This window comes from Schistocerca cancellata, chromosome 5, assembly GCF_023864275.1.
Source record: "Schistocerca cancellata isolate TAMUIC-IGC-003103 chromosome 5, iqSchCanc2.1, whole genome shotgun sequence".
Lineage (NCBI taxonomy): Eukaryota > Metazoa > Arthropoda > Insecta > Orthoptera > Acrididae > Schistocerca > Schistocerca cancellata.
In genome coordinates, this window is record NC_064630.1 from 394,808,336 (window position 1) to 394,823,944 (window position 15,609).

Genomic DNA, 15,609 nt, shown 5'->3' on the forward strand with positions numbered 1-15,609 from the left:
TGTTTTGGGCCAAAACCTGCTTGCTGAAGGCAGGAGTAAATAGCCGCCACATGATAATGATTGTCATTCTTCCCGCGCTCCATACGTTAACGGAATGGGAAGGAATTCTAATAACTGGTACTATGGGACTACCCTCTGCCATGCACTTCGCGGTGGTTTGCACTGTATAGATGTAGATTCTAAAAGGTCCAACAAATACTTGAGTGGCCTTCTCGAAATTAGACACCCCAAGGTCACGCTCACCAGGGGGGAGCAGTAAACACCGCGCAGAAGCAAACGCGTCTCTGCCATTGTGCGCATTGTGCCACAGAGGAACACTGCGCCCATACTTCTTTGTAGGTGGCTGTGTGTTTTCCTTGAGTATTGTCGTTTTCCCATAATTACTTCCGCATAGTGAGTGATGTGTTTTAAGCGTGCAACAGGAATATGCTGTTTGTTGTTATTCTCGCGATGCCCATTTACAAAAGATCTGGATGTCGAAACTCTGTAGCAAAGACGTTGTGAAAGTCTCAAATGCTAGAATACAAATTCGTCGTTTGAAAGAAACTGATGTTGTAGACATGCGTTTGGGACTGCTAAATTTACCACGGAAACATGTGGTTACGAGTGATCCATTACTATCGTGTAATTATTAACGCCTCTGATAGTACACCACGCGCAACAGAAGAAAGAACGGAACGTTTCAATAAACTCGAGACGTCCGTCTCGATATATGCGCGGTCAATGAGGCAGATTGCTAACCGGAAGGGACTAGGTTCGATTCCCGAGGGCTCTAACTGTTGTTTTGTCCTTTCTTCGTATGGTCATAAATGACAAGAAAATCGTCTCCAACACACTGTCGTATCGTATTTCCATTACGAGATAGCCGAATGGGAACTACCCAAAAGCCAATAACTTGAAATAAAAAATAAACTGGATATTTGTAGAACCAGCATAGAGACTTTAGAAAAGCTTTCACTACGGAGAAACAGTGCTGATAAATGTAACTTGATATTTGTAGAACCAGCATAGAGACTTTAGAAAAGCTTTCACTACGGAGAAACAGTGCTGATAAATGTACATTTACAGACGAAGTTGTTTGTAATGATTCAGATAAAATCATTTTACAGAATTCCGTAGTTGCATTACAAAGGAGAAACACTCATCTGAAAACCATGTGCACGAAATTGCGAGTACATAATAAAGATCTTCGAATTCAGTTCTGATCGACGAAACAGCTTCTGTACGATGAAGAAAGAAATCAAAATGCACTTGGGTCTCCTAAACTTATTAGAGTACTGGACAAAACAGTTTCACCCAGTCAAATCAGAGTTTTAGTAGGCAGGTCGAAACGGGGTCGATGGGGCAAAGAGGACATTTTCAAGTTTGTTATTTTGCGCTCCGTTTCGCAAAAAATGGCTCTGAGCACTATGGGACTTAACTTCCAAGGTCATCAGTTCCCTAGAACATAGAACTACTTAAACCTAACCAACCTAAGGACATCACACACATCCATGCCCGAGGCAGCATTCGAACCTGCGACCGTAGTGGTCGCGCGGTTCCAGACTGTAACGGCTAGAACCGCTCGGCCACCCCGGCCGGCCTCCGTTTCGCAGAAAAATTAGTTTTCTCAGGGAACGACTCGAATAACCTGTATCTAAAGTGTCAGCCATGCATTTCAGTTGCCACCCAGGTATTTTTTTGAAGGATATTTTAGTGGTGACAAAAATGCACGGTGTAACACTGACTGACAGAACATATTTATGTTTTTTCATTCGATGAAATGAACACTGATAGCAGAATTTCTTAAGATCAGGATGCTTGGACTTCACAGCAATGTCCCCGTTGTTACGGGCTGGGGATTGTTTACAACTTAGAAGCAGCCTGCCTACTTCAATTTTTTTTTATATTCGAATGATAACTGCGCTCTTGACCGAAATAACTGTGTGGTCCTCTGAAATGTGTGTTTGCTGACGCCCCACATTTGCCCAAGCTCTTGAGGAACCATTTATTGGATCAAGGAATCAGGTTGGAAAACAAGGCAGTGACAAAGTAACTTTCGAGAAACTGTTAATAATGAACAGCGTCAGGTGAAAATAAGCCCTAGTTAACTCAACGACGCTTCACAGTGAAGGGCAGAGACCGACAGCTAATGTGCTCAGCAGCTCAACCACTGTCTCACACAACAGCACAGGCAGGCCCCTGTTAAATGCCTGAAGAGAAGGGCACGACGGTGATTTCATAAATATAGAAAGTGACACCTTCCATTTGCGTGATTCACCAGCCCGTGGATTCGATATTAATTTTCAAGCCCAAGACCATTTCCTACATAAATTTTATAAATGCTGCGAGAACGAAAGCGTTGGCTGCTCAAAGCATCTGCCGCAAATTCAAAAGGTGTTACTGAAAAAAATATTCGGTCACTTTTGGGTCAGTTCAGTGACTTAGAAGTTTATAATAATGAATACATTCTCACCGTACGGCTCAGTCAAGACTGTTTGGAGAACTTGTTTCCCTTATAAAAGGCCTTGGACATTTTTGTGCTCATTTTTCATCAGTGGCGGTAAAGAGCGGGAAAAGACTGTTCTTGTCGTGAGCAAACCGCCCACCATGTTCCTCTTTCAGGTGCATCGTGTGCTGAGCCAGGTGAAGAAGGGAGGTCTGTGACTGGAACTGTGTTTGGTAGCACTTGCAACATATGCCTGAGGTGGAGGCAATTGAAGAAGAGATCGAAGACCTAGACTTCTCAGTAGCAGATTCCGATATCCTACCAGTGCGTTTATTTGTGCATGTTTCAAATGCTTGAAGTTTTTACAAGTCGATAGTGCCTGTTTAGGAAACAGTTACAGAATTCAACAGCAACATTTTAGCAATAGTGTAATAGCAATTTACATTTTATTGTTCCTGTAGAGACTAAAACATACCACAGATACATCGCATAAATGCGCGTTTATATGTTACAGCGCTGTTCCCTTGGTAGACGATGTTCCTTAGTGACGTCACAGCGCCAACCAATGGCAACACAACGCTTACTGCCTAGCCTTATTTTTCTAAGGACCTTCACACCCGCTCCCTGCAGTCCGCCGGCCTAACCGCTGTGATTCCCTCGTCTGAGTACACGCACGTACCCTGTTACCTGTGCAGTAGGTCAGTGTCAGCTGAATGATCACCGTTTCCGTGTGATATCATGTATTCACATGTGGCAGTCTTCCTGTGGAACGACGCACTGATGTCTCTTTGGTAAGTAGCGAAATGCAGGAACAAGGGCCTATCTGTAGTGATACTCCGGTCGATATGCGTAAAGGGTGAAAAGACATTCGAAAACAATCTAAAATTGTTGTATAGAAAGTACTGAAGGTTTCTTATTGATGTAGTCGGAAGTGAAAGAGCCAGGAGTAATATAAATTTTGCGAAAGTTCATAAAATAACAAAATCTTGTAGTATTTCCTATAATCGACAATATTCCTTATTAGCAGTGCAGTAACAACGGCAGAATCTCTAGATGTGAACAGGCGTTTTGATCATCCAAGAAAGAGAGATACATGTAAAGAAAATCATACATTTGACGATTTTCACAAAACATTTCTGGCCGGAACCGTACTTCTATACTACGCAGAGGAGAGTATCCGATGGCTAGAAACATACAGAGTGATCTCTGTGAAAAAAAAATAATTATTCTGTCTGAGACCTCCGTTCCTTGTCTTCTCCGATCACTCTGTTTCGATTCAGAAACTATAATCATGGGCAAATTTTTTTAGTGGAATGCAGAGTCCTTGCAGCAGCAAGAACGAAGTTTTGTGTAAAATGCACCTAACTGCCTGCAAAGAACAATAGCATACCCTGGGTTTCACAAAACATGCAAAAATATATTTTGCTCGATTTCAACGGAAATATGGCCTGAAAATACATACAATTACTTTTATATAGCGTATATAGGCGTTTTGGGCGAAGGGAAAATTAACGGTCGTATTACGAAGAGCCGTCGGAACTAAAATCCTGACTGCAACGTACTAGTAATCGCGCGCTGTCGCACACGGGGGCTCTCGTAAAGAAAATGCATTCATTCGTGACATGATACAATAATGATGTCTCGGACGTAACCAAAATTAATTTCATAGTTTTCTCAACAACTATCCTGCTGGAAGTTTCCAGAAGGCCCAACAGAACGCAAATCCATCAGCGACCACATTTTTCGTTACACAGCTGAAGTTTCACGTCTCTTACGGTATTTTATATTTTACCTCGGAATACTTTTATGTTTTCACGATAAAAATATGTACCATAGGCATCTATAAACTTTGATAATGTTAGGTAGGAGACGAGATACTGGCAGAACTAAAGCTGTGAGGACCGGGCGTGAGTCGTGCTTCGGTAGCTCAGATGGTAGAGCACTTGCCCGCGAAAGGCAAAGGTCCCGAGTTCGAGTCTCGGTCGGGCACACAATTTTAATCTGCCAGGAAGTTTCATATCAGCGCACACTACGCTGCAGAGTGAAAATCTCATTTTGAGAATGTTCATACATTATTTTCAGTCCAAATATGTCATGGGGTTCTGTATTTTTTTTTTTTTCCACTGATTGAAATACAGATATTTTTCTTCGAAATTTCTTGTAACGTTAGTTTTTATTTATTTATTTCGTACCAGCTGGGAAGAATTTTCTTTCTGAAAGTACTCCATTATATTCTAGACTAGAGGTCTAATATTTTTTTCCGAATTTCTTGACAGTGCCTTGAGGTGCCTGTTTCCGTGGCGGCCGCTATAATCGTTCTAGAGCTTATTCAAACAGGTAGTGTTCAGCAGAGTACATAGCCTGATATAAAATTATCATTAGGATGGGTACCATGTGTTTCCGAACCTTAGTAGCTAGTATGCCCAGGGTGAAATCTCAAGAGTTTCCGCCGCTCAGCGTGAAACTGGCTTGCTGCTCCAACCCCCACTCCCTTCCAGCTCAGTTCCTGAATCTCCGCTGAATGTGTTTACTGTATCTAGTGTAATGTGCATATCAGAGAGAACCAATAAACCCTGGACTCTTCTAAGAAACGAACTGCCAGGTATAAAACAGCTTCAGATTGCCGATTACTTTACGAAAAAGTTAATATGTTAAATATTTGCTCTGAAGCATATAAGCGAGAGAAATTTTAGAAATGTTTTGAAATTAAAACTTTTTGGAAGACGCTAATTGCTCTCATTCTCAATTACTGGATGACTTGTCAGAGTATTTACGCGCCGTCAGCTACGCTATCACAAAGCAAACACACAGTTTGTATTGTCCTATTGTGTTAAAAGTTTAATGTAGATCGACAGCATTTTAATTTTTTTGGTTTGGTCAATAATTACGAGTAATATTGAAACCAGTTTTTGTTGTCCCTACACTATTTTGGGTTCCAGTACAGCGTTTTAATAATGTAGATTCTTGCTTAACATCCCGCTCGCGCGTGAGAAACTTCGACAGAAGTAAAATACTTCCATTCAGTCCCTTATGACCAGTCTGGTGTGGAAGCTGAAGATAGTAAAACGAAGACCGAAGTTTTAAATTTCACGTTCAAGAAATCGTTCACACAGGAGAATCGTACAAACAGACCGTCATCAGACCATCGGACAGACTCCCGTTGGGACGACACAGTAAAACGCATCTCTGGGGTAGAGAAACCATTAATCGTGAATCTCTCGCCCAACACGAACTCCCAAGCAACAGGAAAAAAGCGCAGGTGACTCTTGTATATAAGAAGGGTAGAACAACGGAGCCGCAAAATTACAAAAAAAAAAAAAAAAAAAAAAAATGCTCCGAGCACTATGGGACTTAACTTCTGAGGTTATCAGTCCCCTAGAACTTAGAACTACTTAAACCTAACTAACCTAAGGACATCACACACACCCATGCCCGCGGCAGGATTCGAACCTGCGACCGTAGCGGTCGCGCGGTTCCACACTGTAGCGCCCAGAACCGCTCGGCCACTCCGGCCGTCGCAAAACTTCAGACTAATATCCCTAACATCGGTTTGTTGCAGAATCCTTGAACATATTCTCAGTTCGAATATAATAAACACTCTTGAGAATGCGAAGCTTATGTCCACGAATCAGCATGGATTTAGAAAGTATTGCTCGTGCGAAACTCAGCCTGCCCTTTTCTCACATGATATACTGCGAACTATGGACGAAGGGCAACAGGCAAATGCCGTATTTCTAGATTCACCTGCAGGCTGTTACCGAAGAATGTCTAATGAGTGGGAAAGAATATGAAAGAGCGAAAACATTTAAATATTTAGGTTCTGTAATAACGGAGAACAATGAAGTAGCAGTAGAATTTCAAGAAAGGATAGCGAGTGGAAATCGTTGCTATTTTGCCTTGCAGAACTTATTTAATTCCAGGAATGTTAGTCAAAAATCAAACTATACACGACCTTATTAAGACCTATAGTAATATATGGATCAGAAGGCTGGGTATTGACATTAAAGGAGGAGAACTGGTTATTGAGATGGGAAAGAAAGATACTGAGAAGGATTTTTGGAGTAGTGAGAGTAAGAACAAATGTAGAACTACACTTTTTGGACAGATGGATACTGTTGTTAAAATTAAGCAGGGAAGAATAAGATGGGCAGGACATGGACAGAGAATGCCAGAAACTCGGAGTGTCAAGAAATTTTTTTATGGGAAAACCTGACGGGAGAAGAAGAGGTAGACCCAGGAAAAGGTGGCTGGATGATATGGAAGATCTAAAGGCGATGAGAATAAGAAATTGGAGAAGGAAGACGATGGACAGAGAAGAATGGAGGCAGGTGATACAGGAGGCCAAGGTTCTTCAAGGACTGTAGAGCCAACCAACAAGAAGTAGTTAACGAATGTATGATCATATGGAGTAAGTTGACAGATATGTGAGTGGCTCGCAGACTTTTTGAGTAACATAACCCAGTATGTTGTCCTCGACGGCGAGTGTTCATCAGAGACTAGGATGTCGTCAGGAGTGCTCCAGGGAAATGTGGTAAGGCAGGTGTTCTCTCTCTCACTCATATGTGATTTGCCGGACTGAGTGGGCAGCAAGTTGCTAATGATGCTGTGTTGTACCGTAAGGTGTCGAAGTTGAGTGACTGTAGGAAGGTACAAGATGAGGTAGACAAAATTTGTAGTTAGTGCTATGAATGGTAGCTAGCTCTAAATGTAGAAAAACTCAAGTTAATATGGGTGAGTAGGAAGAACAAACCTTTAATGCTCAGATACAGTATTACTAATGTCGTGCTTGACGCAGTCAAGTCGTTTAAATATCTGGGCATAACTTTGCAAAGCGATATGAAATGGAACGAGCATGTGAGGTCTGTGGTCCGGAAGGCGAATTACTGGGAGAATTTCAGAAAAGTGTGGTTCACCTGTAACGAAGACCGCATTAGGACGCTGGTGCGACCTGTTCTTGAGTACTGCTCGAATCTTTGGGATCCTTACCAGGTAGGACTGAATGAAGACATCGGAGCAATTCACAGGCGCGGTGTTACATTTCTTACCGGTAGGTTCGAACGACACGGAGATGCTTCGGGAACTCAAAAGGGAGTCCCTGGTGCGAAGGTGACGGTGTAGAGAAAATTTAGAGAAGAGGCATTTGAAGCTAACTGCCGATATTATACCTTGCACTGAAAGACCACGTAGATATGAGAAATTAGGGCTCTTACGGAGACACATAGACAGTCGTTTTTCCGTCGCTATATTTGCAAGTCGAACAGGAAAGCACTTGACTTGTAGTGGTACAGGCTACCCTCCGCCACGCACCGTATCTGTGTAGATATAGTACTTCCCCTTGCAACAGTCTCCTCAGCGACACCTTTTTGCAGGAGCTGTCACTGGGCGCCGAAGACGGGGGCTTCGCGCTGCCAGTGAACACAGCGTCGCTGCACGTGGAGCGGTGCGCCAACGTGACGGTGGGCGCCGGAGCCGTGTCGCAGCAGGGGCGCCTGCGCCTCGTGCACGTGGCCCACGTGGCACAGCTGCGCCTGCGCACCGCCGCCTTCGGCCGCGACGCCGCCACGCTCGAAACCTACGGGGCTTTACCCCCGCTCGCCATAAACATCGAACGCTCCAATGTCACCTCCATAGAGAGCTTCGCCTTCAGGTTTGTGCTTCATCTGGTCTTAAAAGTTATAATACACAGTGGCATAGTCACCCGGTGCGGAGTTGGAGTTTTAACTTGTCAGCTCGCTCGCTCGTCTCCCCCCCCCCCCCCCTCCCCCCTCCCAACACAACACACAATTTTTTTGTGGGAGAAGCAAGTGAAGTGGTTAGTTAAAACAAAGTGTAATGTTAATTATACTGACGGAAAATATTGCAATACCAAAAAGTAATTAATGGTAGAGTAATGAAATTTCAGGAATACATCTGTCCAAGTAACAAAAAGTGATTAACACTGCAAGATCACAGGTTAATATACGTGCGAGATAAGCCACTGCAAATGTGAAATGCTGATACATTAAAAGCTGGTGGAACCATAAGAATGTTTAATACATGCACGGAGATGTACACGTATTGTGTTGTACAGGTGCCGGATGTCAGTTTGTCGGATGTAGTTCCGTGCCTATTGCACTTTCTAAGTCAGTATAGATATAGATAATGCTGGTTGTTGATGACACTAGAGTTGTTGTCCGACGGTGTTCCATATGTGCTCAATTGGAGACAGATCTGGTGATCGAGCAGGTGAAGAAGACATGTCGACAGGCTGTAGAACACGTTTCCTTACAGCAGTGACATGTGGGCGAGTGTTGCACTGTTGGAAAACACCCCCTGGAATGCTGTTCAGGAATGGCAGCATAATAGGTTGAATCACCAGACTGATATACAGATTTGCATTCAGGGTGCACGAGATAACCACGAGAGTGCTCCTGGTGTCATACGAAGACACATCTGAGACCGTAACTCCAGGTGAAGGTCCAGTTTGTCTAGCATGCAGACAGGTTGTTTGCAGACACTCACCTCTACTAGCCAACACATGGCATGACTGGCACAGAGGTAGAACCAGCTTTCTTCAGGAAACACGACAGATCTCCAGCCTGCTGTCAAATGACCTCTCACTTGACACCACTGAAGTCACAAATGGCAGTGGATTAGGGTCAGTCGAATGCACACTACGGAGTGTCTGGCTCGGAGCTGTCCTTGAAGTAAACCATTTGTAACAGTTTGTTGTGTCACTGTGGTGCTAAATGCTGCTGCAGGTGCAGAACAATGCACCAGTGCCATTCGCCTGAACACAATGGTCTTCCATCTCCATCGTGCCCTGTTGCTGTCAGGAGTCCGGTCTTCTTGTGACCTTACATTCTTGTCAACCTTTGTGGCTGTCTCTCAGCAATATCACATAAGGAACATCCAGCTTCACGTAGCCCTATTACGTGACTAAGTTCACTCACTGAGATGTTGATAATGGCACCTTTGTCGCCTTAAAGGCATTCTCGACTAAAATCAATTCGAAACACCCAATCTAAAAGGTAAATAACGCTCGTGACTGTTACAGTGTGTATTTAAATGAAACGTGATTTGCAATCCTCGTAGTGGAAGTACTAGTGCCACTCTTATGTGGCTGGTCCAAAATTTGAGTAGATATCATCTTTCAGATGTAGAAACACACCTACCACCTTTTGTTAATTTTGCACAACTCCTCCTTCTTCATATTTTTTTGTCAATGTATTTTGTAAACAGTTTTTATGAATGGGAATAAATAAGTAAAACATTTTTATAAGTCACACAGTTTAACTGCTTATCCATGAAGGAATACAATTAGACAAAGATTTTATTGATAATAAGTGACTTCAACATGCAGCTTAGAATATCTTCCTAACAACTTTTTCTGCTGTGGATTTTGAAATTGCATTATCGAAACCAATAACTTTAGCTACACTGTTTTTGATTGACAAAATTGCCAAATTGGAGAATGTTGCTTGACTCGTAGTGAACTTAACATAATCCTTACTTAGTTTGATTTTGTGAAGAACTACTTCTCCGTGACACAGCCAAAACATACCAAGCTAAGAAAAATCCTCATGTTAAAAGGAGACTGGGAAGAGATTTCAAAAAGTCATATTCAGCCATGAACTGTAAGAATCTTTTGGAATATTGGCAGCATGCAGAAATCTTGTCTGGACACGGAATTTCTGCAAGGATATCATCCTCAGGAATCTCATCGTAATTGTCAACTAAACTTTTTACAACAGTCAGAAGTTCCATTTTTGAGGTTTTAATAAAACAGAATAATGATCTGATGACCAATTCGTGGTATTGCAATGTGTACTTATTTCTAGTAGAAACCCGTAGATGCATTCCAGCTTTGACCTTCTCAGTTCCTAATCCAAAGACAGTGTCTCATCTGCAATCTTCTCTCTAGGCATCATTTTCTTCCTTCTGATAGTTCTACATTTTTGCCCTTTGCAATTCAAAGTGCCTCATGAACTATTTCTCTAATCTTCTAGAAAGAGCTGAATCCAAGAATCTGTAAATACTGTTAAGCATGGTTGACTACTTGTAAGACCGTGCTCCACAAACACACAAAATAAGAAATAATACAAGGCAGGCAGCGAGTTTGAGCAGCTCCTCTTTTTTTATAGTTTCTGAAGAATCATACTTCTTCAGTGTCATCGATAATTTTCTTTAAGGCATTGAAACTTGCGCATAACAGTTTCGTAGTGAGCACTCCATCATGAATCAGGAAGTATGTTAACTGTAACTTCAACATTCGTCAAAAGGATTGTCCATCTAAGGAAAGAAGCTGTGTAAAATGTGTACAAACTTTCTAAAGTCTCCAAAAAGTAACACATAATAGAACTGTTGCAGAAGTGTGTGATCCGCACAGGTTTCAACTGTGCCTTAGCATTAAGTTCACAAATTCTTGCTTGAACCCTTAAATGCACTCCAAACATCGTAGGAGGCCATTGTTATTGCCAGATCATAGTGTTCAATAACCAGAAAAATACATTTTGTTATATTAACAATTTTCTTCCAAATCTGCTGAAAAATAACCCAGAAATAACTCTCTTACTTTTGCTTTTTTGTTTTCTATCTGAGCTTATCGTATGATTTCTCTGGTTCAATACATACGCAAGATGTCCAGCATGCTGTCAAAGATGATGCAAAAAATACTTGGAATTTTTCATATCATTTAAAATGCTTAAATAAGCAATGTACCCAAAATGGAATGAGTTACTCATCACTTGCCAGATATTCTGTAGGTATATATGCTTTTGCATTTTTTTCCCTATATGGGGCAGAAATTCACAAATAGCAAATAAAATTCAGAATTCACCAGCTCATAATAATCATTTGCTTAATGTATAAATACCGAGTGACACCACTATTTGACATCACAGCTGTGTTTTCTTGTAATTTGTCTTACTGTTACACTATACAATATAATGTACCACACTGGTAGTCTGGCAAAAACTCTCTCTCGTTTTATGCTAGCCCAGATTCATGGTTGGGTCCTGCTTCTCCAATCTCAGCACTTGGTCACCCCAGCTTCAGGTAAATATGTGAAAATAATATTGTGGCTCCTTTGGCTAAATGGCTGCATGTTTAATTCAGATGAACTGTTCAGATGGGGAAAAAAGGAAGCCATTATTAATACCAATGGTTTCAAACCAGAAGTGTCACTAATATCTGAATGAGTATTGTATTCACTTTCTTCAGTGTTATCATGCTCAAGCTTCAGAGAAACATCTTACTGATTCACCACAAGCCTGCAGCTCGTGGTCTAGTGGCTCATGTTCCTGCCTCTGGATCATGGGGAGATGAGAGGAGAATCGTTAAAAATATAGCACACCAGGTAGTAACTTCTGTCACATGTATATGTCATGGTACTTTTCAGAAATTGTGATGTAATTTGTTATTAACTGCAGTTTATGTAAATTTAGTCATTGTGTGTCATAATAAATATAGCCCTTGGAAAAAAAATTGTGGACACTAATATATATTCAGCAATGAAGCAATGCTTCAATTACAATTAGAATATCAGATGTGACATACTGTACCGTTTTCATCAGCTTCAAAGACAATTGTTGAGTAATGCCACTAAACATCATGGGCACTTGTCTAATACTCAAATCTGAAGCATGTGATTTATAGATGTAATTATGATTATTTCTGCAAATATATAAAAATACAGACATTTCACCTATCAAGTACACAACACAGACCCTTGCATCTTTGCTGGCATTTATATCCCTACATACATGCAGATGCATAATTGTCAGGTTGGGCATGCTGCTAAGCTGGCTTAGTTCTGCCCTTAAGGCACCCTAAGTCTCCTGATTTAGTGTTATGTCATATATTATTTCCAAAACTACTGTTAGATCATAAAAAATGCACTAATACGACTATGATGACTGTCAACAGCAGGGTAGTTGGGAAATCTGCTACCAAGTGGACATGTCATGTGTCCAGTAAAGCACATGGGGGGGCGCGCATTTATAATGAAAAGGAAAACCGTAAACTAGCAGTTCATTTTCATGTATCACCTCTGGCAGGCACATTATGGCCTTCTGCCTTGTACATGCTAACAGATATTTCTCATGCCTTTTCCTCTTTCTCATCACCTCCCCCTTAACGATACATGCACTAGTTCCCCAACCCTACTACACAGACAGATTTTCCTTGCCATGCTAAGTCTCTGTCTATTGCACATTCCTATCTTGTGCACTTGCTGCTTCCCCCAGAGCCACTGTTCCTAAATCCTCTCTCCCACTCCATACCATCTTTCTTCTCACACCCCTTCCACCTGACAGCTACTGAAATTTTCAGTTACCTTTATGTCCCTGTCGATGACTTAACATCCCGAGTCGTTACTTTTACTCCTAAATTATTTATTACATCAATGAAACTTTAGCTGCCTCTGTACCAGGCAGTTGTAGGCACAATCTTTTCTGCAGGCATTAGAGGTACAGTAATTTCACCACTAATAACAAATCCTCTCTAATGGCATCACTATGGTCAGATCATCGAGCTATTATGGCATCATTCAATTTTTAGTGCCATCAGGGAAGAAAAACAGTTAATCAGAGTTTATCGTCACCCAGACATAACTGTAATTTTCCCTGCAGAAGCTACTTAGACTTAGTGAATTCATGTGAGCAGTTTAAGAATACTGTGTGAGTTTGCAGAAACAAGTCACTAATTCTGCAAAAACCGAAATATTTTTGATGGTGAGATGAATGGAAGAATTTTTCAGTAGATTATGAATACCTTGTCTGAATTACAGTAGCGTGCTTAATTCTTTTTCATGCAAAGTGCAGTGTGCACATTCTCTTGGCACAAATTATACTTGGATTTATTATTTTATCACTAGGATAACACTGTTTTGGACACTGGGTACTACTGAGCATCTGAAGCAGCTTATGTATTCTTGGTAGCATAAAATTGTTTACATTGCTACAGACCTGGAAAATGATTACAGAAACAAAATTATATGATCATCAAGAATAATTGTTGCCAGTCAAGTTCAGATAGATTAACAAAGGTCAGTTTGGCTACACATAGTACAAATCAAATGGTTCCCTCCCTGGCTGTTGCTGTGATGTTCACCTCACCTCCTTCTGCACATAAAATCTTCAGTTTCACTATTGTTCAGATTAAATATAAATAGCACATCCCTCTATAATGTGCTAGGTGACTCAGTTCTCAGGTCAAAGGAAGTAAAGGCTGTTTCATGTTTTAAGTATCACAGTAATCTTTCAGAGTTCAGAGAGTTCATTAAAAATATTTTTTCTAATAAGGCAGTCTTTGCTATAAAGCTTTTGTAATGTTAAATAAATGGTATTCATAATTATAAATATGGTTTTTGCTATTTTTCAGAGATCGGATTGAAGACATCCTTTTGCACGCTCTGCACATCGAATACATAGCACCATTCTCTTTCGCAAGTCTGGGAGAAATGGACCGACTGGAGATCATAAACTGTACAATTGACAAAATTGAGGGACAAGCATTCAAGAGGTTTTCTGTGGACACATTTATCATAGCTGGAGGGACTATCAGTGGTGAAGTACACAGTCGTACTTTGTCTGATGTAACGGTGATGCGCGAAATGCACATAGATGGACTGACAATGGAGGAAGTGCGGAGCCGGGCATTTGAAATTGAAGGACCACAAGTCTTCACACTTCGTGCCTGCAACATAAATCGGACTCATGGCGAAGCATTTAGAGTGGTTGTGAGAGGGCCTGTAGAAATAAGGAACAACTACTTCTCTGTGTTAGATTCAGGTGCTTTTGCTGGGTTGGCTGTAGATGGATATAGTCTAAGACTTCATAATTTAAGAAGGGTTACATTTGAAAATAACACAGTTGAAGTCTTTCAGAAGGGTTCACTACGTTTTAACAAAACTGGTCTTGACATAGTTCTAAGAAAGATAGTGGTAAATCAGCCATGTTCATGTTCTTCACTAGAAGAATGGAGTTCTTATTTACAGAAGGATGTTCAGTATATCCAATTGAAGGAATCTGCATCACTGTCAACAGAAGAAATATTGTGGTGTATAAAGCAAGAACCGCAGAAGAGAGCTATACTTTTTAGAGACTTCCAGATGTTGCAGTGCAGTGCTATACCGTCTGGATTGAATTTGTTCCTTCTCATTATCATTCCTATTTGTGTTCTGCTACTGGTAATTGGTATCTGCATAATTTTAATGAGGCGGAAACAAATTAAAAATCGGAAGCACTGGGTTAGTGTGCCAACCTCTAATAATTCAAAAGGTGGTGATGAAAACAAAACTTCCAAAGATAAGTCTGAAACACCAGAAAATAGACTGAAACTGGTTGTTCCTGATGGACGAACATACAGGGAAACTGAATTACATGTTATTGTTGAAAGAGCAGAACCAATAACAGACAATTATCTCACTGCATCGAATGATGGGAAGTGAAGACTTTCTTCATGAAGACTGTTGATATTAAGTGATTCGTATAAGCCTAGCATGCATAGTGCAACAAGTACCATGCTGTGCTAACCACAGAATGCTAGTCACAGTACTACTTTGCTGTGTAATGGAATGTATTATGCTTTAAAAACATCATGTAGGACGCAATAATTGATACATAACTGTGATATTAAATCACTATGTACACAAATGTGATAAACTGTATGAAGTGATGTGGAGGAAATAAAACTATCTACATCCATACATAATACAAGGAGTAGATAGATGCACATGGCAGGAGGTACTGCCAATATTTAACATTGTACCAATTGTGATTTTTTCCTTATGTAAATGAAATACAAAAAATATGTTGATAGTAAGCAGTATTCACATGGAGCATGATACAAACTGTTTTATTTTTTACAAGAACTAGTCATTTTTCTCTAAACATATTGAGTATGAATGTAAATTGTATTTTAGTTTTTGTAAACAGTTGAAAATCAACTGTATATCTGACTTAATAAAGTTTCTTCGTATGAGTATTAGAGTTTGGTGTACAGCGATCACTTTATTTATAAAATATGTTTGTTATAGCTATTTGTCTTAAATAGCAAATCGTTACATTGTTTTGGCATAATTAAAGCTACTCAATGACATAGGATATTTCAGTTGATATTCTTCCTGTACCTTTATTACATAAATTTCTTGATGTTACCCTACTTCATATATGCAGTGATATAAAACGTTTCCTTTCTTT

At 40.6% G+C, this 15,609-nt stretch overlaps 1 protein-coding gene across 1 annotated transcript in view; it reads left to right on the forward strand.

Annotated features, from left to right (window-relative positions):
• LOC126187523 (uncharacterized) overlaps positions 1-15,399 on the forward strand; it is a 59,460-nt gene extending 44,061 nt beyond the window's left edge. The window contains exons 2-3 of the mRNA XM_049928659.1: positions 7,798-8,075; positions 13,790-15,399. Coding sequence (XP_049784616.1) covers positions 7,798-8,075; positions 13,790-14,858 — 1,347 coding nt within the window. The 3' untranslated portion in view covers positions 14,859-15,399. The remainder of the gene's footprint in view (positions 1-7,797; positions 8,076-13,789) is intronic.
• Positions 15,400-15,609: the final 210 nt, after the last annotated feature.